The sequence below is a fragment of the Juglans microcarpa x Juglans regia genome, chromosome 3S, assembly GCF_004785595.1.
Source record: "Juglans microcarpa x Juglans regia isolate MS1-56 chromosome 3S, Jm3101_v1.0, whole genome shotgun sequence".
Lineage (NCBI taxonomy): Eukaryota > Viridiplantae > Streptophyta > Magnoliopsida > Fagales > Juglandaceae > Juglans > Juglans microcarpa x Juglans regia.
Window position 1 is genome coordinate 14,180,569 of NC_054599.1, and position 19,358 is coordinate 14,199,926.

At 34.1% G+C, this 19,358-nt stretch overlaps 1 protein-coding gene across 1 annotated transcript in view; it reads left to right on the plus strand.

The window, feature by feature from the left end:
- Positions 1-6,977: 6,977 nt before the first annotated feature.
- The window catches only part of LOC121257751 (myosin-1-like), a 43,148-nt gene continuing 30,767 nt past the window's right edge, over positions 6,978-19,358 (plus strand). Inside the window, exons 1-12 of the mRNA XM_041158949.1 lie at positions 6,978-7,352; positions 8,168-8,537; positions 14,869-14,970; positions 15,050-15,193; positions 15,299-15,449; positions 15,529-15,556; positions 16,182-16,347; positions 16,537-16,600; positions 16,726-16,739; positions 16,822-16,906; positions 17,289-17,392; positions 17,528-17,666. Coding sequence (XP_041014883.1) covers positions 8,172-8,537; positions 14,869-14,970; positions 15,050-15,193; positions 15,299-15,449; positions 15,529-15,556; positions 16,182-16,347; positions 16,537-16,600; positions 16,726-16,739; positions 16,822-16,906; positions 17,289-17,392; positions 17,528-17,666 — 1,363 coding nt within the window. The 5' untranslated portion in view covers positions 6,978-7,352; positions 8,168-8,171. The remainder of the gene's footprint in view (positions 7,353-8,167; positions 8,538-14,868; positions 14,971-15,049; positions 15,194-15,298; positions 15,450-15,528; positions 15,557-16,181; positions 16,348-16,536; positions 16,601-16,725; positions 16,740-16,821; positions 16,907-17,288; positions 17,393-17,527; positions 17,667-19,358) is intronic.

Sequence of the window (19,358 nt, forward strand, 5' to 3'; positions counted from 1 at the left end):
CAATTCTCTCATTCCGTCTCGTTTGGTTTCATAATTCATCTCAATTCATCTCATTTTATCTAATTATTATAATTTTTCTAAATTTTCACACAAAATAAAATAAACAATTCGATTTTTTTAAATCCCAAAACAAAAATAATATTAAAAAAATATATTCTAACAATATTTTATTTAATTTTTAACTTTAATTTTAACTCATTTCATCTTATCTGTGAAAACAAACGAGATCTTAAAATTGAGACATAAATTTCAAGAGTTCCTAATCCATTTTAGATGGAATTAATAAATAAATAATAGTAATAAAGATATTTTGTCGGTTACCAATCTTGAATGCGCACCTAATTGCCAAAAATTTGTTCATTTAATTATTTGACTTTCACATTCCATACAACAAGTTTAATTTTAATTTTTATTGGATAAATTACTTTTGAGGTCTTTGGAGTTTAGAGTTTTTGCAAATTGATACATGTGATTTAAAAAGGTATATATTTATATTAGTTTGGTACCAAAAAAATTGTTACAGAAATGCTAAATCCATCGGTGATTGGTCCCGATAATGTATTCCGATTGTTATTTTTTTTATTATTTTATTTAGTGATTAATGAAGTATTTTTTAATGATGTTTTGAATTATTTTTTAAAAAAAAATATTTAAGGGTGTTAAAAACATACATGAAAACAAAAAAGCAAAAATATCGGTGGCTGTACTACCGCTGTAGTGCCGGCCAAAATGTTAATATAGAACATATTTACTACGTCATGACCAAGCAAGAGAAAATAAAGAGAGAATACTTGTCATATCTATACACAATCAGCATTTAAAAAATTAATAAAACACAATATCATGTTAGCATAATTATAAAAAATCATAGACTAAAAAAGTCCCCACAGGGCAGCACTTAGGCCACCATGGTGGCCGTCCTTAATTATCTGTGAAATTATGTATAGAGAAATTATTTGTATAAATTTCAAAATAAACAAGTGGCATATAAATCTTTGTAAATAAGTAGATCTCACCTTAAAAAGTATAAAAAGAAATTATTCTTTATTAGTGGGACCCACTTTTTTATAAATGATTTATATAAGATTTATCTATTTGAAACTTGTACCTGATATTACTCGTATGTATATATTTTCGAGAAAATATAATATATTTTTAGCTAGTAAAATTATTTTTTTGGTGTCATGGAAAACTTAATAATACTAACAATGTGGTAGTTGTCATTTTATGAAAAAATATTTTTTTTTTTAATTTTATATTTTATATAGTTACACTCCATCTAAAATATAGTTGTAAAATGAATTATAAGCAGCATTGCTATGTGTATCATGGCTTAAATAAATTGTTACTTCTAAGGTGTGTACTATCCGACCTCCACAACTTGAGTTTTAATTTGTCAACTTTTTTTATGATGGTCCAAAAATGATAAATATTGTCGAATTTATGGACATAAAAGGATAAAATTAAACTTTCAAAGAATCCTATAAAAAGAAAACGATGGTCCAAAAATACTACTTCTAGTTAAGAAGAGGTTAGATATTATTGATCCAAGATTCCAAATGATTGGAATCTTTAACTTCAAAAATGCCCTTTTATCAAACTTTGGGCTGTATAAAAATGGAAGAGGAGCTAGTTCCCTCGTGGATGGTACTTAAATGGAAAAGAATTAATATTTTCATTAATTACTATTCACAATCTAACATCTCACACCATATAAAAAAAAAAAAACTGTAAGATATAGAGCGTAAGGATTCATAGTAGCTGATATATAACAACTTCCCATGAAAAATTTTATACTCCACACTCATATTCCACTTTCATCCAACTATAATAAGCTGACATTCTTCATAAATCCTCATATTTCTTGTTTAAAAAATAAAAGATCATCCAATAATGATAAAAGTATCACATTTTATATAATAAAATAGAAGTGTGATGTATAATATTACTATACTTAAATTATGGTGAGCCATGTCTTTCACTTTATTGGTATCTCACCACTAGGACCTTTGGCTTTATCAACCCTCTTATAAAAGAAAAAAGATCGTTTTTACGTGTGAGAGATAAGCACATTGAGTGGACTCTATACGAAAAATAAATAGAATCAATTTAATATAAAATAATGGATATTTTAGTAATTTGATTATTATAGAATCAATTTTTAAAAAATATAAAATCTTAAGTTTCATCCAACTATTTTATCTGAGCTTTATTGTCATAGTCATAATTGCTTGGAATTTAATGAGGTGCTAAATTATTTTAAAAATGTTACTCTCATCGTCCCGATTGAGTCTTGACAAATTTTGTTATTTAATGATTAAAGAAATATTTTTTTAATTATATTTAAAGATATAAAAAAATAAAAATAAAAATTATTTTACGGGACCATGTCGTGCCGGTGCTACACCCTCGTAGCACTGCTCAAATTATTTACACGCAGGCAACATTAATTATTTTCCTGATTTTTCGGAGGGGTATTGCATCAAAAGTTCTCGGATTGGCAGGCCTAATATAAGGAACAGTAAGACCGAAACATTGGATTTTAACCCCGTTGGAAACGACAAACGAAGAGAGTGGCAGCGAACAATTGCCGGCCAGAGGTTTGAACTTGAGGTGCCATAATCGCATGCTCTCACTTCCACGTGTTCTTCACCTCCCGTGGGCCAATCGCTGTCCACCTTTTTAAATGTCTTTGACTCCCTCCAAAGGCTTTTGTCCTTTTGTTTCTGTCAATTTCGTCAAGCCAATCATTAAATGATATTTATTGAATGACTAATTTGGACATCTAGTCCCACTCGTTACTTTTTTTTGTCCTTTGATTTTTTTTTAAATTAAAAAAAAAATTCTAAAAAAATACATCCAAGCTTTCATTTTGCTCCGTCTCCCTTTTCATTTTTTTTTTAATAAAAGAGTTGTTTTTAAATTTTATCCGAACTAAATGGCACAATTCAAAAGATGAATAGATAAAATACCGTACAATATATAGGCTTGATTTGATTACACAGATAAGATGAGATGAGATTAGATGAAAGTTAAAAATAAAATAAAATATTATTATAATATAAATTTTTAATATTATTTTTATTTTGAGATTTAAAAAAATTGATTTATTTATTATATTTTGTATAGAAATTTGAAAGAGTTGTAATAACTAAATGAGATCTACCAAACCAAACCAGGCCATAGTAATGTTGGTGCAAGAGTTTGAACAATGTGAGCTGGACATGGTGTTTGAGATTTTGGTGCGATTTGGATAGTGAGATGACATGATTTTAGATAAAAGTTAAATAAAATATTGATAGAATATTATTTTTTAATATTATTATTGTTTTGGAGATTTGAAAAAATTAAATTGTTTATTATATATTGTGTGAAAATTTGAAAATGTTGAAATGATGAAATGTGATAAAACACTTTTATTATCCAAATGAGGTCAAATGTCTAATTGATTTCACATCTTTTGTGGAAGGAGGTTTGTTTTAGGGCTGTACAGAAACTGACACAACCGGCCGTCGCCGATGCGAACCTGCCGGCTGCGTCAGGAATCAGCCGGAACCAATGGAGAACCGACCGACGTGCTGTGGAATAATACAGGAACCGACGTTCAGCGATTCGGTCCCGGTTTGAGGCTGGGCCAGACCGCTGAACGGACCGATATAATAAAATTTAATTTTTTTTAATATATACTAATCAAAACAACGCCGTTACACTTAAGTTTAAATGGAACGTCGTCATTCTATATCTATAAGTATATAATAGATAATAGAAACGACGATGTTTGGTATTAAAGCAAACGGCGTCATTTTATTAAAGACGTAAGAAAAAAAATTATATCTGAAACGATGCCGTTCCACTTAAACTTATGTGGAATGGCGTCGTTTCGGTATGGGGTCTTCTTCTTCCCCAACCTTCTTCTATTTCTCGATCTCATCTGCATCTCTCTCTCTCTCAATAGAATCACGTTGCTAGGGGAACCGACGTCGATCGAGAACCGCCTCGATCGGTTACATCCTCCCCATCGACCGGTTAAGATCGGTTGCTCCTCCAGTTTTTCAGTCATCAGTCGGCGTCTGTTTTACCCAAAAACCACGCCGACGACGTCGATTTTCACCATTAGTTTGCATTCAAGTTTTTTTTTTAACAAAAATAAGGAAATATGTAACAAAATATTTCATGTATGTCATTATCTATATATTTAAAGTAATACTACATACAGTCGTGGAGTGTGCAAACGTTGTGCAGTCGCTTTGAAAAAAAAGTAGGGTCCATTATTAAAAAATTAATTTTCTTTTCATCTCGGTCATGTATTTATTTAATTTTTTTAAAATAATTGTGCGGCGTTTACACATTTACGACCGTAACTATCACTTTTCATATATTTTGTTGAGCATGGTGGATGAAATATGTAATTAAAGAATCAAATTTAAGTTTATTATAGCACGTGGGTTGTTTTTAAACAAATAAAATTTTATAGGGATCAAATTTTACTATAAGAAAATTACTTATTTGTAGTCAGTTAATTCTAGCGAAATGACTATTTACAGCCAAAATGAGTCTGTTTTGATCACAAATGATTTTTTCGTCACAATTAAATGGCTATAAAAACTCATTTTTCTTGTAATGTTTTAGGCCTTTTTGATTATACAGATGAGATGATATAAGATAAAAGTTAAAAGTTAAATAAAGATTATTAGAATATAATTTTTTAATATAATTTTTATTTTTAAAATTTAAAAAAATCGTAATAATTATATTAGATACATCTTAATAACCAAACCAAGCATCAATCGAGACAAAGCACATGAGTTATATATGAAAAGTAAATGCCATAAATGATTGCCACGAGTGAAATATATGCATTCCATAAAATCAGTGCATATATATATATATTTTAATTTTTTTAATTTAATTTCTACTATTATCTTCAAAACTAATGGATATATTGTTATGTAGAACCCCCTACACAGATCGTCGTGTGTACAGTTTTGATCAGATCAACATCAACCTAAATTTAAAATAAATAAATAAATAAAAAGTGGAGGAACATTCCTTCTATTCTAGCCACCACATAAGAAAATCCCCCCATCCAGATTGCCGTATGAGCCACCTTTATGAAGTCAAAGTTTATGGGGGTTATTTTGTCTTTTCACTTTTATTTATTTTTATTTTTTTTAATTTCAAGGAAGATGCCTATGTGACAAAAATCTATTTATAAATGTGATGATATGCTCATTAGCATTTTAGAGATTTATTTACATGGAAAGATTAAATAAAAAAAAAACTTTATGTATGGTCACTTTTATATACTCTTTGCGTACTATTTTACTAATGTGATTGACTGTATCACTTTTTTTAATATAAAATAACTGTTTTGACTAATCAAATTAATAGAATACGTAATAAGTACACAAAAGTAACTGTATATAGCATAATTCATAAATAAATATACTTGAAAAGTATAAATATCAACATTTTTAAACAAATTTAAAATCAAATTCTAGTTTTTTTTATGATAAAAATGACAAACCACAGTGAATATTTTAGAATTTCACCTTGAAACCAAAAAAAAAGAAAAAAAAGAAAAAGAAAAATAGATATGGATTATCAATCAAACAATCCATACATAAGCCTCTGCTAGATAAGGTGTCGAAATCAAATTGCTTTGTACCAGAAAGCTTAATTTTAGCTTTGTGTTTTTTAAGTTTTCAGCTAAAAGGAATTTTCTATTTATTTTTTATTTTCTCCCCTGTTGAAACTATCATCAATTGTGTGTATATTTAGGTTCTGTTTGAATATATAAACACTTTATATTCATTTCATCTTATCATTATAACTTTCTTAAATTCTCATACAAAATATAATAAATAATTCAACTTTTTTAAATCTTAAAATAATAATAATATTAAAAAATAATATTCTAATAATATTTTATTCAACCCATCTCGTATCATCTAATAATATTTTTTTTTAAATCAATTGAGTTTGTAACTTTTTTTTTTCACTTTTAAATTTCTCTTTATAATCTAGAGATTTACATAAGAAGTCTTTACTATTGTACAGCTTCAAAGCCAATCTCTCACTTCCTTGTAATTAAATCTAGAAAATTTAGAGTGAAGAACATAATCTTGTCAATATATTCGTGAGAGAGTCGTGCTATTAGCTACATTCATGTCGACTATATTAATAGAGCTTTATCTATTAACTATTGAAGTTTTTCTTTAATCTGCAAATATTATTTTTAAACGAACACGAATTACTGATATCTCAATTATTGATATGTTAAAAATTATAATATTTAAAATTTGAAATTTAAATTTCAAAACAAAATTAACAAAATAAGTATTGTGAGTAAGATATTAAATAAATTGTAAATACATGTAGCACTACTTATATATAAAAATACTTATTGTATACATGTGTGCGGATAGAGAATTTGGATGGCACAAATATTGAAATACAAAAAATATTACTCATTATCCTTACATCAAATACCACACATAATTTTTTGATTTTTGATTTTTTTTTATTAAATATGTAGTGTATAGATTATGAGTAGAAAAATTAAATTACTTTAAGAAGAATAAAATAAAAAAATTAAAATTAAAAATTAAAATAAATATGGTGTGTGGTGTATGACGTGTGAGGACGATAATAAGTAATAAAATTTTAAAATGAAAAAATCTATTCATCATCTATTTTTTTATCATCTCATGATGTGTCATTAGATGTTAGATTCATAAGTGAAATATAATAAATAATCTCTAATCATCTAATGCGATATCCTAAAATGATAGAAGGATAATAAGAATTGAGATGATAAATAGTATTATTTTTTTTAAAATATATAATAAAGTTAAAACCAAGGATCCTTCTTTTTTATTTTTATTTTTAATTCTTTAGTCTTTCAAAATTTTAATTAAGAAAAAGCAGTTATCTCCAACAGTAGCATTTTCCTAAAACGAAAATGATTCAAAAACAAAAATGCAGTCTCATACAGTCGTAGCCTGTGTGTGAAGCGGAGAAAAAGGCAAAAGGCAGAGAAAAGCTGCATCCTCTCCTCACGCCTCGAATTTTTTTAATTTCTTTCATTTTCTCTCCCACGCTTTTTCGGAATCTAAACCAACATCCCTTCGTCAGAGACCCATCGTGATCATCTTCATTGTGCTTCGTCTTTCTCTGCACGCTTCCAAGATTTCACCTTTGTCACTTCCACGTTCTTTATCAAATATCAATCTCCTTTCGGGAGTTCACATTTTTGTGAACTTGTTTCTTTGAGTTCTTTCGGGTTTCTTTTTGGTTTTCTATCGGAGCTTGGAGTGAAAATCTGCAGTGACTTTGACATCTTTTTGGAGGTAAGTACAAGATCGGTTTATGGTTTAGGAGAATTTATCTTCTTTTCAGGTTGAGCTCCCTGTTTCCTCGCGGATAAAATGACGGAACGGAAAAGAACCTGATTATTGGGGTTCTGTGAGGTTTTGTTTTTGGCGCTAGTTATAATTTTAACTCCTATTTTGGCTGCTGTGTAAAATGAGTTTCAAGATAAGAAATTTAGAATCTTGTTTTCATGGGTAGTTTCTTTTTGTATTATTTTTTGGTTTGAAGAATTTGCTCTCTTGAAGAGGCTTTTCTTTTGGTTCCTAGATAATGAAAACTTTCTAAATCGATTTCTCCGCATTTTGTCACAAGTCAAGTGTTATTTTCTTTGATTTACGTACTTGTTATTGGCAAAAGAATGATGCATTAAACTGAAAAGATCTGTTTGTACAAAAGGGCATTGCCAAATAAGGTTGAGTTTGGTTATCGATTTGGCTGTGAAGGATTCCGGGTTTTTTTGTTTTTGTTATCCTAATTGTATTAACCACTTCGAAGTGTTTGGACTCCAATATTTGACTGAATCATACTGCCGGAGATCCGTAGAGTTAATTGAAAATTTAAGAATTTTTCGGGATATTGAAAATGTCTATGGTTACTGAAAACTCAGGAGCTCTAGAGTCTGTATCTTAATCCATGTTCCATTATGTTCATTGGATAAGTCACTGAGTGGGACCTTGTTAAAGTTTAATTGGCCTTCTTGTTTAAAAGTAAGCCTTTTGATCTCTTTTTTTAATCCCAATTCTTCCAATAATCTCAAACTCTTGAGTCTTTTTTTTTTGAATAAAATTGGCAGGAAGATGTCGCTGAACTCTCGGGTCCCACGTTCTTTCCTCTCGATAAATTCCTTGCCTGGGGATTTTCGATTCATGGGTTCTCCAGCTTCCGATCAACTTGAAAAATCAGATGATGGGGATTTGGGAAATGATTATGTGAAACCATTGACTATTTCTGAAAACGGTGATTTAGGGGCTAAGGCTGTCGAGGGTCCTGTGGGTGACATCGATCAGGTTGTTGAGGATTCACCCTATCGTGGGAATGCAGTTGAATACAGGCCTTCAATGGGTGATGGAGAATTGGATTCAGTAGCTTCACATTTACCTTCAATCTCGGCATCTCGTCGAGAACATAGGTGGGATGACACCACCTCCTTTGCTGCAAAAAAGGTATTTTGTGACTTCTAGTTAATATCTTCTTTTCCAGCTGAGCTCATATATCTCTTCAAGAAGCATGGTATTATTATATTTTATTTGCTCGATCAATTGAGTTTTTTTAATTTCTAGGAAAGGATGTCATAGACATCCTTGTTATTCTGTGCTGTCTTCATTGCTAAATTCTCAGTTTTTTGCTTAGTCTAGCTTGCCCATTGTGTTATACAATACATTTGTGTTACAATGTATTTCTGAAGGAAATAACTGTCTATGATAAGGGGCATTTGACATGCTAAAACAGATTGCTAATGAAAAATAAAAGAAAACGAGATGCATTTGTGGCTCAAGATGGTAATGTTTTTGCTGCATTGTTTTTATTGGTTTGAAAAATAGAAGCTTTAGTGAAAATTGTCTTCCGTCTTTGAAGGTAGTATTTGTAAAGTTTTTCCATGAATTTAGAATGTAGGAAGCAACATGAATAGTCTCACCCCTTGAATGAAGAACAATCGTTAATTTATTTCTTACGCATTAGTGAGAAGTAGCAGTTGGCTTGTTGCAAATGTTTAATTTGCTCCTACCATCGTATCTCAAAAGTGGCTTTGAGAGTCATTGATTTTGTAAGGGGGATCAACATCTTGGGGAGTTTTCTAACGAGACCATAATATAACTTGTAGGGATACCACTCTAACTTGTAGCTGACCATAATATAATATTTTTCACTTGCTTTTGTGACATCTTTCCAACGTGGGACTTAACCTTGTTACAATAATACTTCCATACTCAAAACCTGTCTTTGTTCCCTTATTTTTATTTGTTACGTAGAGACCTTAAAATTGGGCAAAAACTCTGACATTAAGTGTTAGATACATAACTTCCAGATACAATGAAACTTAGTTTGATTATAGGATAGGATGGAAACGACACCGCTGGTAGTGTATATGTTTCTCTGAAGGAACAGTGGAGTTAGGTAACACAATTCTATATTCTGTGCAAGATTAACAAGCAATGAATTGCTGCACCTCTGTGTGGTTGTCAGAAATGTGGGACAGATATATGGAAACTGTCTATATGTGCTTGTGGTGGGCTTATTGCTTAGAGTTATGGGAGTTCGTGGATAGGGTATAGAATTTTAGAAGGAAGGGTTATGTTTCAAAGATTCAATATGGTTTTTATGTATGGAGAGAAAAAGAAACTAAACAGTCCTCATTTTTTCTTAAAAAACTGAAGAAGGTTTCCATGGATTTTTGATTGATATCCACATGATTTTTGAGTATTAGTATTTTTAGTTAAGGATGGGGTTTAGAAAGGCAGTCCTTATAGAATCGAAGTTGTTATAGTGCATGTAGGAAGTAGAGCTTTAGGTATCATTGAGAGGGGAAGGAAGGTGACTAAAGAGTTGGTAATCAGTTTCACCATTGCGAAATGGGTTGTGCAGTCTCTTGAAGGCTGTGGTCAAGCAGATGCCAAGAAGGATTACATAAAAACTTTTAGTTATGGCATCAATGCTTATGTTGCTCAGAGATCCTCTAATGCTTTCGGTAGGCATATGGCCATTGTGGAATATAGAGGTCGTGGCAGGAGAAGCATCATCATTGTCCCAGAAGATGCTGGAAGTCTAGGATGGAGAAGGTTGGCGTTGGAGATCAGTGAGATGAGTGGTGGTGGGGTGAAAACTACAGGGGAGAAGCATGGGAGGGAGGTCCCTAATCACCTTCCTGTACAGAACAACACCTCTATCAAGACCTATGTAGAGGTCGTAGTTAGTGTTGGTCCAGCCATGAGAGGAGCTGCTAGTAGTCCAGATTTTGAATTGAAGGGCAATGATGGAATTTTGAAGGAAAAGGGCAGAGTGAAATGTCATGGCAGAGATGTTTACACAAAAAGGGATGATGGTCCTCTGATCAAGGGGAAAGTAGCTGAGAAGGTTTCCCTACATAGAATAAATGAGGAACTAATTGTTGAGATGGAGAGGCTCACGAAGTTAATTCATAGCATTGAGTTGGACCGGGTCTGAATTAATACGTGGAGCCCCTGAGGCTTTGAGAACTCAAGTGCAGATGTTGGGCCCGCAGAAGGAGTGGGCTGGTCAGCATACAGGCCCAACAATGCATACAGGCCCGAGAAGCAGACCTGGAGTTGGAGGGCCCGAGAAGCAGACCTGGAGTTGGAGGGCCAAGCTCTGAGGCCTATCTACGTATGAGGTTGGGTCCTCATCCAACGCTTCTCTACCGGCGACGAACAAACACAGACTTGGTCGACGGGGACAGACGAACTGGTGGTTGGTCGCCCGGACGAGGGGGGAGCGACGGCGGCGCCTCTGTCAAGCTCTAAGGAACTTGTTATGGTTCTCGAAGTAGAAAACGCCGCCGAACCTGGTCCAACAGTTATGGAATATCCACAGACCACGCCGACGGCTGAAATGACTGCCCTCTTGAGATTGCAAATGGACTTTACTGAGGTGAGGGGTGTTGAGCTGAAACGGAGGCAATGGGATGCACTTTGGCGTTGGTTCCTTTCAATGGTGAGACTGACATGGAGGCTCACATAGAGACTGAAGGAGAGATTGTTAGTGTAGGCACAGCAGACACAGTTTCCTTGGCATGTGAAGATGAGTATTGCTGGGAAGACCCTCCCCCACTGATATCCCTGCATCCATTTAAGAAACAACAATTCTCAGGCTTCAAACTGGGTCCTGAACAAGGCAAAGGAGATGCAATTCAACATGGGGATTTTATGCGATGGTTTTGAGGACCAACTCATTGCCCTCTTTGCAGCTATAGAAGCTGGAAAGAATAGTTTGGGATCACCTAGGGAGCTCGCATCAGCTAAGAAGTGAGCAAGAGAACTCCGTAGACTTGACTGGACAGTAAATGATGGAGTAAATGGAAATAGCTCTAATCGGGGAAGAGTGAGGGGAAGGGCAAAAGATGTGGTTTTATGAAACCAAAGATTGTTTCTTGGAACGTAAGGGGGCTGAATGAGAAAGACAAACGTCTTATAGTTAGAAATCAGCTTCGTAAATGGAAGGTGGACGTTGTATGTTTACAGAAACGAAACTTGCAGTTATTTCTCTGCGTATCATTAGAAGTTTGTGGGGATGTAGTTAAGTGGGATGGCATTATTTACCGTCTGTTGGAGCATCCGGGGGCATATTAGTAATGTGAGATAGGAGGGTGGTGGAGAAAATTGAGGATTTTTTGGGAGATTACGTGGCAACATGCTCATTTAAGAATGTCATGGATGGGTTTCAGTGGCGTTTGCTGGAGTTTATGGGCCTAATCTTGATCGGTCTAGAAGTTTACTATGGGATGAGTTGGCCGGTATTGGCAGCATATGGGACCTACCTTGGTGTATCAGTGGTGATTTCAACGTCATTCGCTTTCCGAGTGAGAGATCAGGTGGTTTGGGTTTCAACCCACCTATGGTAGATTTCTCTAACTTCATCTCTGAGCAAAATTTACAGGATCTTCCTCTTGCAGGTGGCTCTTTCACTTGGTCTAGCAACCGAGATTTTCCATCTTGGTCTAGGCTAGACAAATTTCTAATCTCACCAGATTGGGAGGCTCATTATCTGGATCTTATTCAGAAGAGATTACCCAGACTATGTTCGGACCACTTTCCCATCCTTTTGAACTGCGGAGGCATTAGAAGAGGTTCAAGATACTTCAGATTTGAGAACATGTGGTTGAAGTCTGATGGTTTTCTAGATAGAATACGTCAATGGTGGTCATCTTATCAATTTCATGGCAATTCTATTTATATTCTATCCTGTAAATTAAAGTCTTTAAAAAAGGACTTAAAGGAGTGGAATGCACAAGAGTTTGGTAATGTGGAAAGCCAAAAAATTGTTCTCTTGGAGGAGCTTAAGGGCTTGGAGGGTGTGGAAGAGGAGCGGGTACTACTTGAAACCGAGCGGGCGCGCAAAACTCAAGTAACTGCGGACATTGAACGGATCTCTCTTTTAGAAGAAATATCTTGGCGACAAAAATCACGTGCTTTATGGTTGAAGGAAGGGGATAGGTGCACCAAGTTTTTCCACCAAGTGGCCAATTCACATAGGCTGAACAATGCTATAGAAACTCTGATGATAGATGGGGCGGCCTCATCCAACCAAACCGAGATCTCAGATTACATTATCAATTACTATGATAAGTTGTTTTCGGAACAGTTTTCGTGGAGGCCGAGACTTGATGGGCTGGCTTTTGATGTTCTTGATTTGCAGGCATTAGTACAACTTGAAAGGCCGTTTGAGGAGGTAGATGTTAGATTGGTAGTTAAAGGTATGGCGGGCGACAAAGCCCCAGGTCTCGATGGTTTTACCATGGCCTTTTTTTAGACTTGTTGGGATGTACTTAAAGAAGATATCATGGGGATTTTCTAAGAATTTCATGGAAGTGGGCGGTTCGAGAAAAGCCTCAATGCAACCTTTTTAGCACTCATCCCTAAAAAGACCGGTGTAGTAGAGGTGAAAGATTTTCGTCCCATTAGCTTGGTGGGTGGGTTATATAAAATCTTGTCCAAAGTATTGGCAAACAGGCTGAGTAAAGTAATGGACAGTTTGATCTCGAAGCCTCAAAATGCCTTTGTTAAAGGTAGGCAAATCCTAGACTCAGTACTTATTGCCAATGAATGCTTGGAGTGGTATTAAGTCGGGAGAGCCTGGACTTCTTTGCAAGTTGGACATGGAGAAAGCTTATGATCACGTCAATTGGGGATTCTTACTTTATATACTTGAGAGATGTGGCTTTGGCATTAAATGGCGTACTTGGATCCATTACTGTGTCTCTACGACCTGTTTTTTGTATTGGTGAATAGCATGTCAAAAGGCTTTTTCAAAAGCTCCCGAGGATTGCGACAAGGAGATCCCCTTTCTCCACTTCTCTTTGTTTTTGTGATGGAAGCTTTTAGTAAGATGATTGCAGGGGCAGTGATGGGTGGTTTCTTATCAGGATTGACAGTTGGTGAGGCAGCCTCAGGTATTCGGGGCAACCGTCAAATTGCATCCATATGGAAAATGATACCTATATGTCTATGGTGGTGCATTTGGAGGGAGAGGAACGCAAGAAGCTTTGAAGATCAAGAGTGATCGATGGAAGAGCTTAGAAATTTGTTTTTCAATACCTTGCTTCATTGGTCGATTGTAATTGATTTTCATGGCATGTCTTTTCATGAAGTCTTTGTATCTCTAATTTAGCACGCACAGGCATTGCTTTTGTATATGTTCCGTATACTTGGGCTTTTATAAAATTTTGTTTACTGATTAAAAAAAAAAAAAAAAGATAGGGAAAAAGAGTAAGAGCTTTGTTCTTTTTTTGACAAGTAAAATGAAAAGAGCATTGTTTCTTGAACAGTTCCCTAGAGAATTCCAGACAGTGACTGTGTTTGGGTACTCATTGCTGGTTTTATAGGCTATTTGGTACAGAAGAATGTGGGGTTGGAAATCAGATTAGAAAAGAACAAAGTTTGTCTGTTCAGGGGAGTACCCGTGAACAGTATTGTACGCAGTAAAGAAGAAGAAGACCATGCTAGGCATGTTTAGAAACACTCAAAAACTCAAAATTCTATCATCAATGTCTTTTTTTCTTACTCTAGTGAAGCCTGAACATATAGGATTATCATCCATTTCATATCCTACTAGAACTAGGACTCTTGATTTGAGTAATGAACTATATCTCTAGTTAAAGACATCATACTATTAGAAAATCTAATATAATCAAGACCAAACATATGTAAAAATGGAATTATGTGCAGGAACTTCAAGAAATTTCAGACCTGTCTTTGCACATAAAAATACCCATTACTCATGAACTGATTTTTACATTCAAAAACTGTTTTAACCTTAAGACAACACTTATTATAATCTTTAAAATCATATAGGTCTTTCTCTAAGTGGTTGGCTCATCATTGCTAAATGCATGAAAAACTCTTTGGTTGCTGAAACTGAAAATCACTCTAAAGGCAGCAACTAGACCTTTATTCCATGTCTGCTTCATTCTTCATTAGTGAGAGAAAATCTTGCCCTCAATTTTCAAAATGTTGGATTATAGGACTCCTTATACTTGGAGTTTAGAAAAAAGAGTGATAATTGTGATGCTGATCTTTGATATTAGGATTTCTTCTTCTTCTTTTTCGTTTCTTCTAATGTTTAGGTGTTTCTATTGTATACATCTTGTGTACTTGGATACCACCACTTTTTGTGATTGTATAAAATTACATTTATTTATCAAAAAAAGTTTTTTTTTTTCTTTTTCCTCCAAATTATAGTTAATTTGAGATTTTGAGTCGACATTTTCAACATCCTATTTGCCATATTACCTGTTGTGATGTTGAAGTTTTACTGTTACAGAAGCTTCAATCATGGATTCAACTTCCAAATGGAAATTGGGAGCTTGGAAAGATTTTATCAACCTCTGCAACTGAGTCTGTTATTTCATTGCCTGATGGGAAAGTAAGAGAACTTTTGGGGATTGAGAATTATATCCTTTATGTATTGCAATCAGATGTTCACTTCATATTTTCTTTTGTAGGTTTTAAACGTAAAAACTGAAAGCTTGGTACAAGCAAATCCTGATATACTTGATGGTGTAGATGATCTGATGCAGCTAAGTTATTTAAATGAACCTTCAGTGTTATACAATCTTCAGTATAGATACAATCAAGATCTGATATATGTAAGGATTTATATATTTTTCTTTTGAATATGTTTGTATTTGTTTTCTGCTTCTAATGTTCTATCTTTATGGTATGGATTTTTGGGTAAAATTTTGTGCTTACAGACAAAAGCAGGCCCTGTTTTGGTTGCTATAAATCCCTTTAAGAAAGTTCCTTTATACGAAAATGATTACATTGAAGCTTATAAGCGTAAATCTATTGAGAGCCCACATGTGTATGCCATTACTGACACGGCTATCCGGGAAATGATACGAGGTAATTCTGCTTATAAAAAACTTAACAAGATTCTATGTTTTTAGTTTATGGTTTTCTTACTTCTGATCTATTTCCTCAGATGAAGTAAATCAATCCATCATCATAAGGTCAGTAGATTTTACTAACTTCTTGTGATTCCTGTTAGTCAATTTTTTTTTTTTTTTTTGCAGATGACTTAATCTTATGTTTACAGCTTTAACGGGAGAATTGCCACTTTTTATTATGTTTTGTATTTGTTCAATGTTGTTTCTTTTCGTAGATATAGGCTTCGGTACTTATCTTATGCCATTGTGCATGTGTTTGAATTTGCTAAAGTATGGGATTGACCACTTTTCTTTATCTCCCATTATGTTGAAATCATACTTTGTAGTGGTTGAAGAGAAGTAGCCCCAAAGAATAATTTCATGGGTCTGTTGTATCAAGGAATTTGCAAGTTTAAACATCAATTCCAATCAGCTTTAGTTTGGTATTATGGACTTATCTATGATTTCCAATTGCTTGCTGTCTGAAGGACCCCTGTATCTGTCTGTGGTTAAATTGCTTTTCCTTTATTTTTCACTTTTTAGGGTCAATTTTGTCATACAATGTTACTGGGTTTGAAATTTAGGTAGCGCATCTATTCATCATGATACAAAATGAGAAAATGAATATACTAGTAGGGATACTTTGAATTTTTGCTGCTTTAATATATCTAAATATTCCTTCGTTGTAATTGTTTATTTAATTGTTCAGTGGTGAAAGTGGAGCTGGGAAAACTGAGACAGCAAAGATAGCAATGCAATATTTGGCTGCTCTTGGTGGTGGAAGTGGAATAGAATATGAAATATTGAAGACTAATCCGATTCTAGAAGCTTTTGGTAATGCAAAAACATTGAGAAATGACAATTCAAGTCGTTTTGTAAGTCCCTTGTTTTCCCCATGAGCTACTTTAGCATACTTACAATTAGGGTTAATTTTAACTAATCAACCCTATGACTAGGGTTAATTAGTAATGACTATTCAAAAGTGAAGGTGTTGAAGTTATGACCTTCTCCTCTGCAACGTTTTGAAATTCACTGCAGTGATAATCTTAGTGAAAATGTCACAGGGAAAGCTGATTGAAATTCACTTCAGTGAAACTGGAAAAATATCTGGTGCCAATATTCAAACTTGTAAGTTCCCATGTATTGCTGAACTCCCTCAATTAAATTTTAGCTTATTCATTTGTTGTTTTTCCATGAAAGTGCAAAACGGACCTTAATTTTAATCTTTCTTTTGCTTGTTTTATTGTGAACAGTTTTGCTCGAAAAGGTAATTCTTTATTCCTCTGATATATTGTTTTGGCTCATTTGCTTTTCATTTAACTCATGTATTCATACTTCCATACCGACAGTCTAGAGTGGTCCAATGCACCGAGGGAGAAAGGTCATATCATATCTTTTATCAGCTCTGTGCTGGGGCTCCTACTGCTCTACGAGGTAATGTTGTCAGTTATTTCATTACATCATTTTCAAGATATATCTTCACATAATGTGTTCTCAAAAATAATATAACGTTCACTGTCTCCTGACCTCAAAACTAAGAAAACAAATATAGGCATATTACTAAATTCTTAAAATCACAAGGATAAGTTATGGGCAATACTTATCATCAACCCATTAAAAAATATCCAAGTGTCTCTCATACAATTTCCATGAAATTGATTCACCAATTTTTCATAAAAGGACATAAAAAACCGAGGATTAATGTAAAATTGTCTTGATAAGCGTTCTGCTTTGGTTAGTTTGCATACCTGTAGTCTGTATTTGTTGATATGTTCTTTTCCCTGATATGTTTTTGTCAATCTTGATTTTGAAACAGAGAAAATAAACTTGAAGAGTGCAGATGAGTATAAATATCTAAGGCTGAGCAATTGTTATTCAATTGGTGGGGTTAATGATACTGAACAATTTCGCATTGTTGTGGTAATTTTCTCTATCATGAATTAAGACAAATTTAGCCTTGATGTGACTTTTTCATCTGAGGGAAAACAATTTAGTCTTTAGAAGTCTGAGAGTGATTGCAACTGAATTTGCTATAAAATTGTTACCATTTTCTAGGAAGCTCTGGATGTTGTCCATATTAGCAAAGAAGATCAACAGAGTGTATTTGCAATGCTTGCTGCTGTCTTGTGGCTTGGAAACATCTCATTTACCGTGATTGACAATGAAAATCATGTTGAAGCTGTGACAGATGAAGGTAAGAAGCTTCTGGAACTTTACATTTTTGTATTGTAATCATTTCCCAATGAGGATGTTATATGGAGCCCAGATATTGGCGCGATATTCAAATTGGATATACCAACATGTCAAATTCTTGGATAAGTAGGGTATGGTATAGTCAGGATATGTCAATACATCTGCTAACAGAGATACTTTCAGTTAAACCACTTAGAGAATGAATTGAATTTCTTGTTATGGAATAGCATAAATGCAGTCTACAAAAACATTGAGGTTGTGAAATAGTCATTGAATTGCTATGGTCCTCTTGAGTGTCACTATGCAATGAGACAGGCTATGAAATTACAGAAACTATAGTTTTTTTCTTATGCTTTTCGCAGATTTAGAAGTCACAAGAGTTAAAAGGGATAAAAGGTTGTAGATAGCCAATTCGGCTAAGAGATTGTAACCACTTGAAAAATGAGACATTTATTGAGGTAAAGAAGCGATTTCTGGAACTCTTTGATGAGAAACTAAGTGTTAGAAGCTTTTAATAACCTTAGAGGTGAGAGGAGAAGAGAAAATGGAAGAGTCCAAGATGGGAAGAGAACATATTTTTCGGTGGTATATGATAAGGGCTCTGGCAAAGTTACTTGGAATTTAGTATGTTGAATTTATGGTACTGTAAGGGGACAACTATGCTCCTAGATTAAGTATGCTTAACATTGAGGGCCAGGCATAGTTGGCCTGCCATCTGAGGCATGGTTTGCAAATGCTTGTTTGGATTGCTTTGGTATGGTTTGTATAATGTGCATAGATACATCCTCAAATATATATGCCAGTAATGAAGCTATGGTGGGCATTGGCCCCATCCTCCAAATAGGGGGCTGTCCATGCCCGTTGATATTCTGATCCAACCTGCACTGATGGCTTTCAACACATGGTGGAACCATTTTCTCTTTGGACTACAATTGGGTCGGTCAGTGGAATTGGACTAAGGGATTGTCTTTTGACTTCTGAGCTATATATAGATATGTGTGTGCGCGTGTGGATTTCAGGAGGTCAACTTCCTCTAGCTTCTTGTCATCATCATCTGCAAAAAAAGATGGCTCTTAAGTTTGATTTGAAGTTTGAAGTTTGAAGGAGCAATAGCCAAGGCGAGGGACTCTTGAGTTGGTTTTGAAGGAAAAGATGTCTCCGCAGCTATCCTCCGAGCTAAACGTTGAATATGGAAAGAGTCTTTTCATCTTGGGAATGGGAATAAGAGAGTGGCTGATAAAAAAAATGAGAGAGAGAGAGAGAGAGAGAGGGAGAGGGAGAGTGTTCTAATTAGTAAAAGAGTAATTTTCAATTTCTTATAACTATATGCCCTACTAACAGCGTAGTAGGATTAAATAAAAATTAGGGCAGGCCTATGTAGGCCAGCATTACAATAAATCAAGAAAAGTTCATAATATAAGAGTAAAAAGTATTTTCCCAAATGCACGGCTTCTTTATATGAGAAAGTGATTACATTTGGATAAAAGTGCTTATGAACTAGCCAATAAGGGCCAGTCAAAATTCTTAGAAAATTTGTCGAAAGCAACACTCCAAAATCTATTGGAAAAGAAAATGGAATTTTTAGGATCTCAAAGCCGCTCTTCAAAGCTTCATTCATGGCAATTTGAAGAGGACACAGTTTGGAGCTAAACGACCTCTGGAAGGCTTCTTGGTCAATGACTTCTCAATTAAA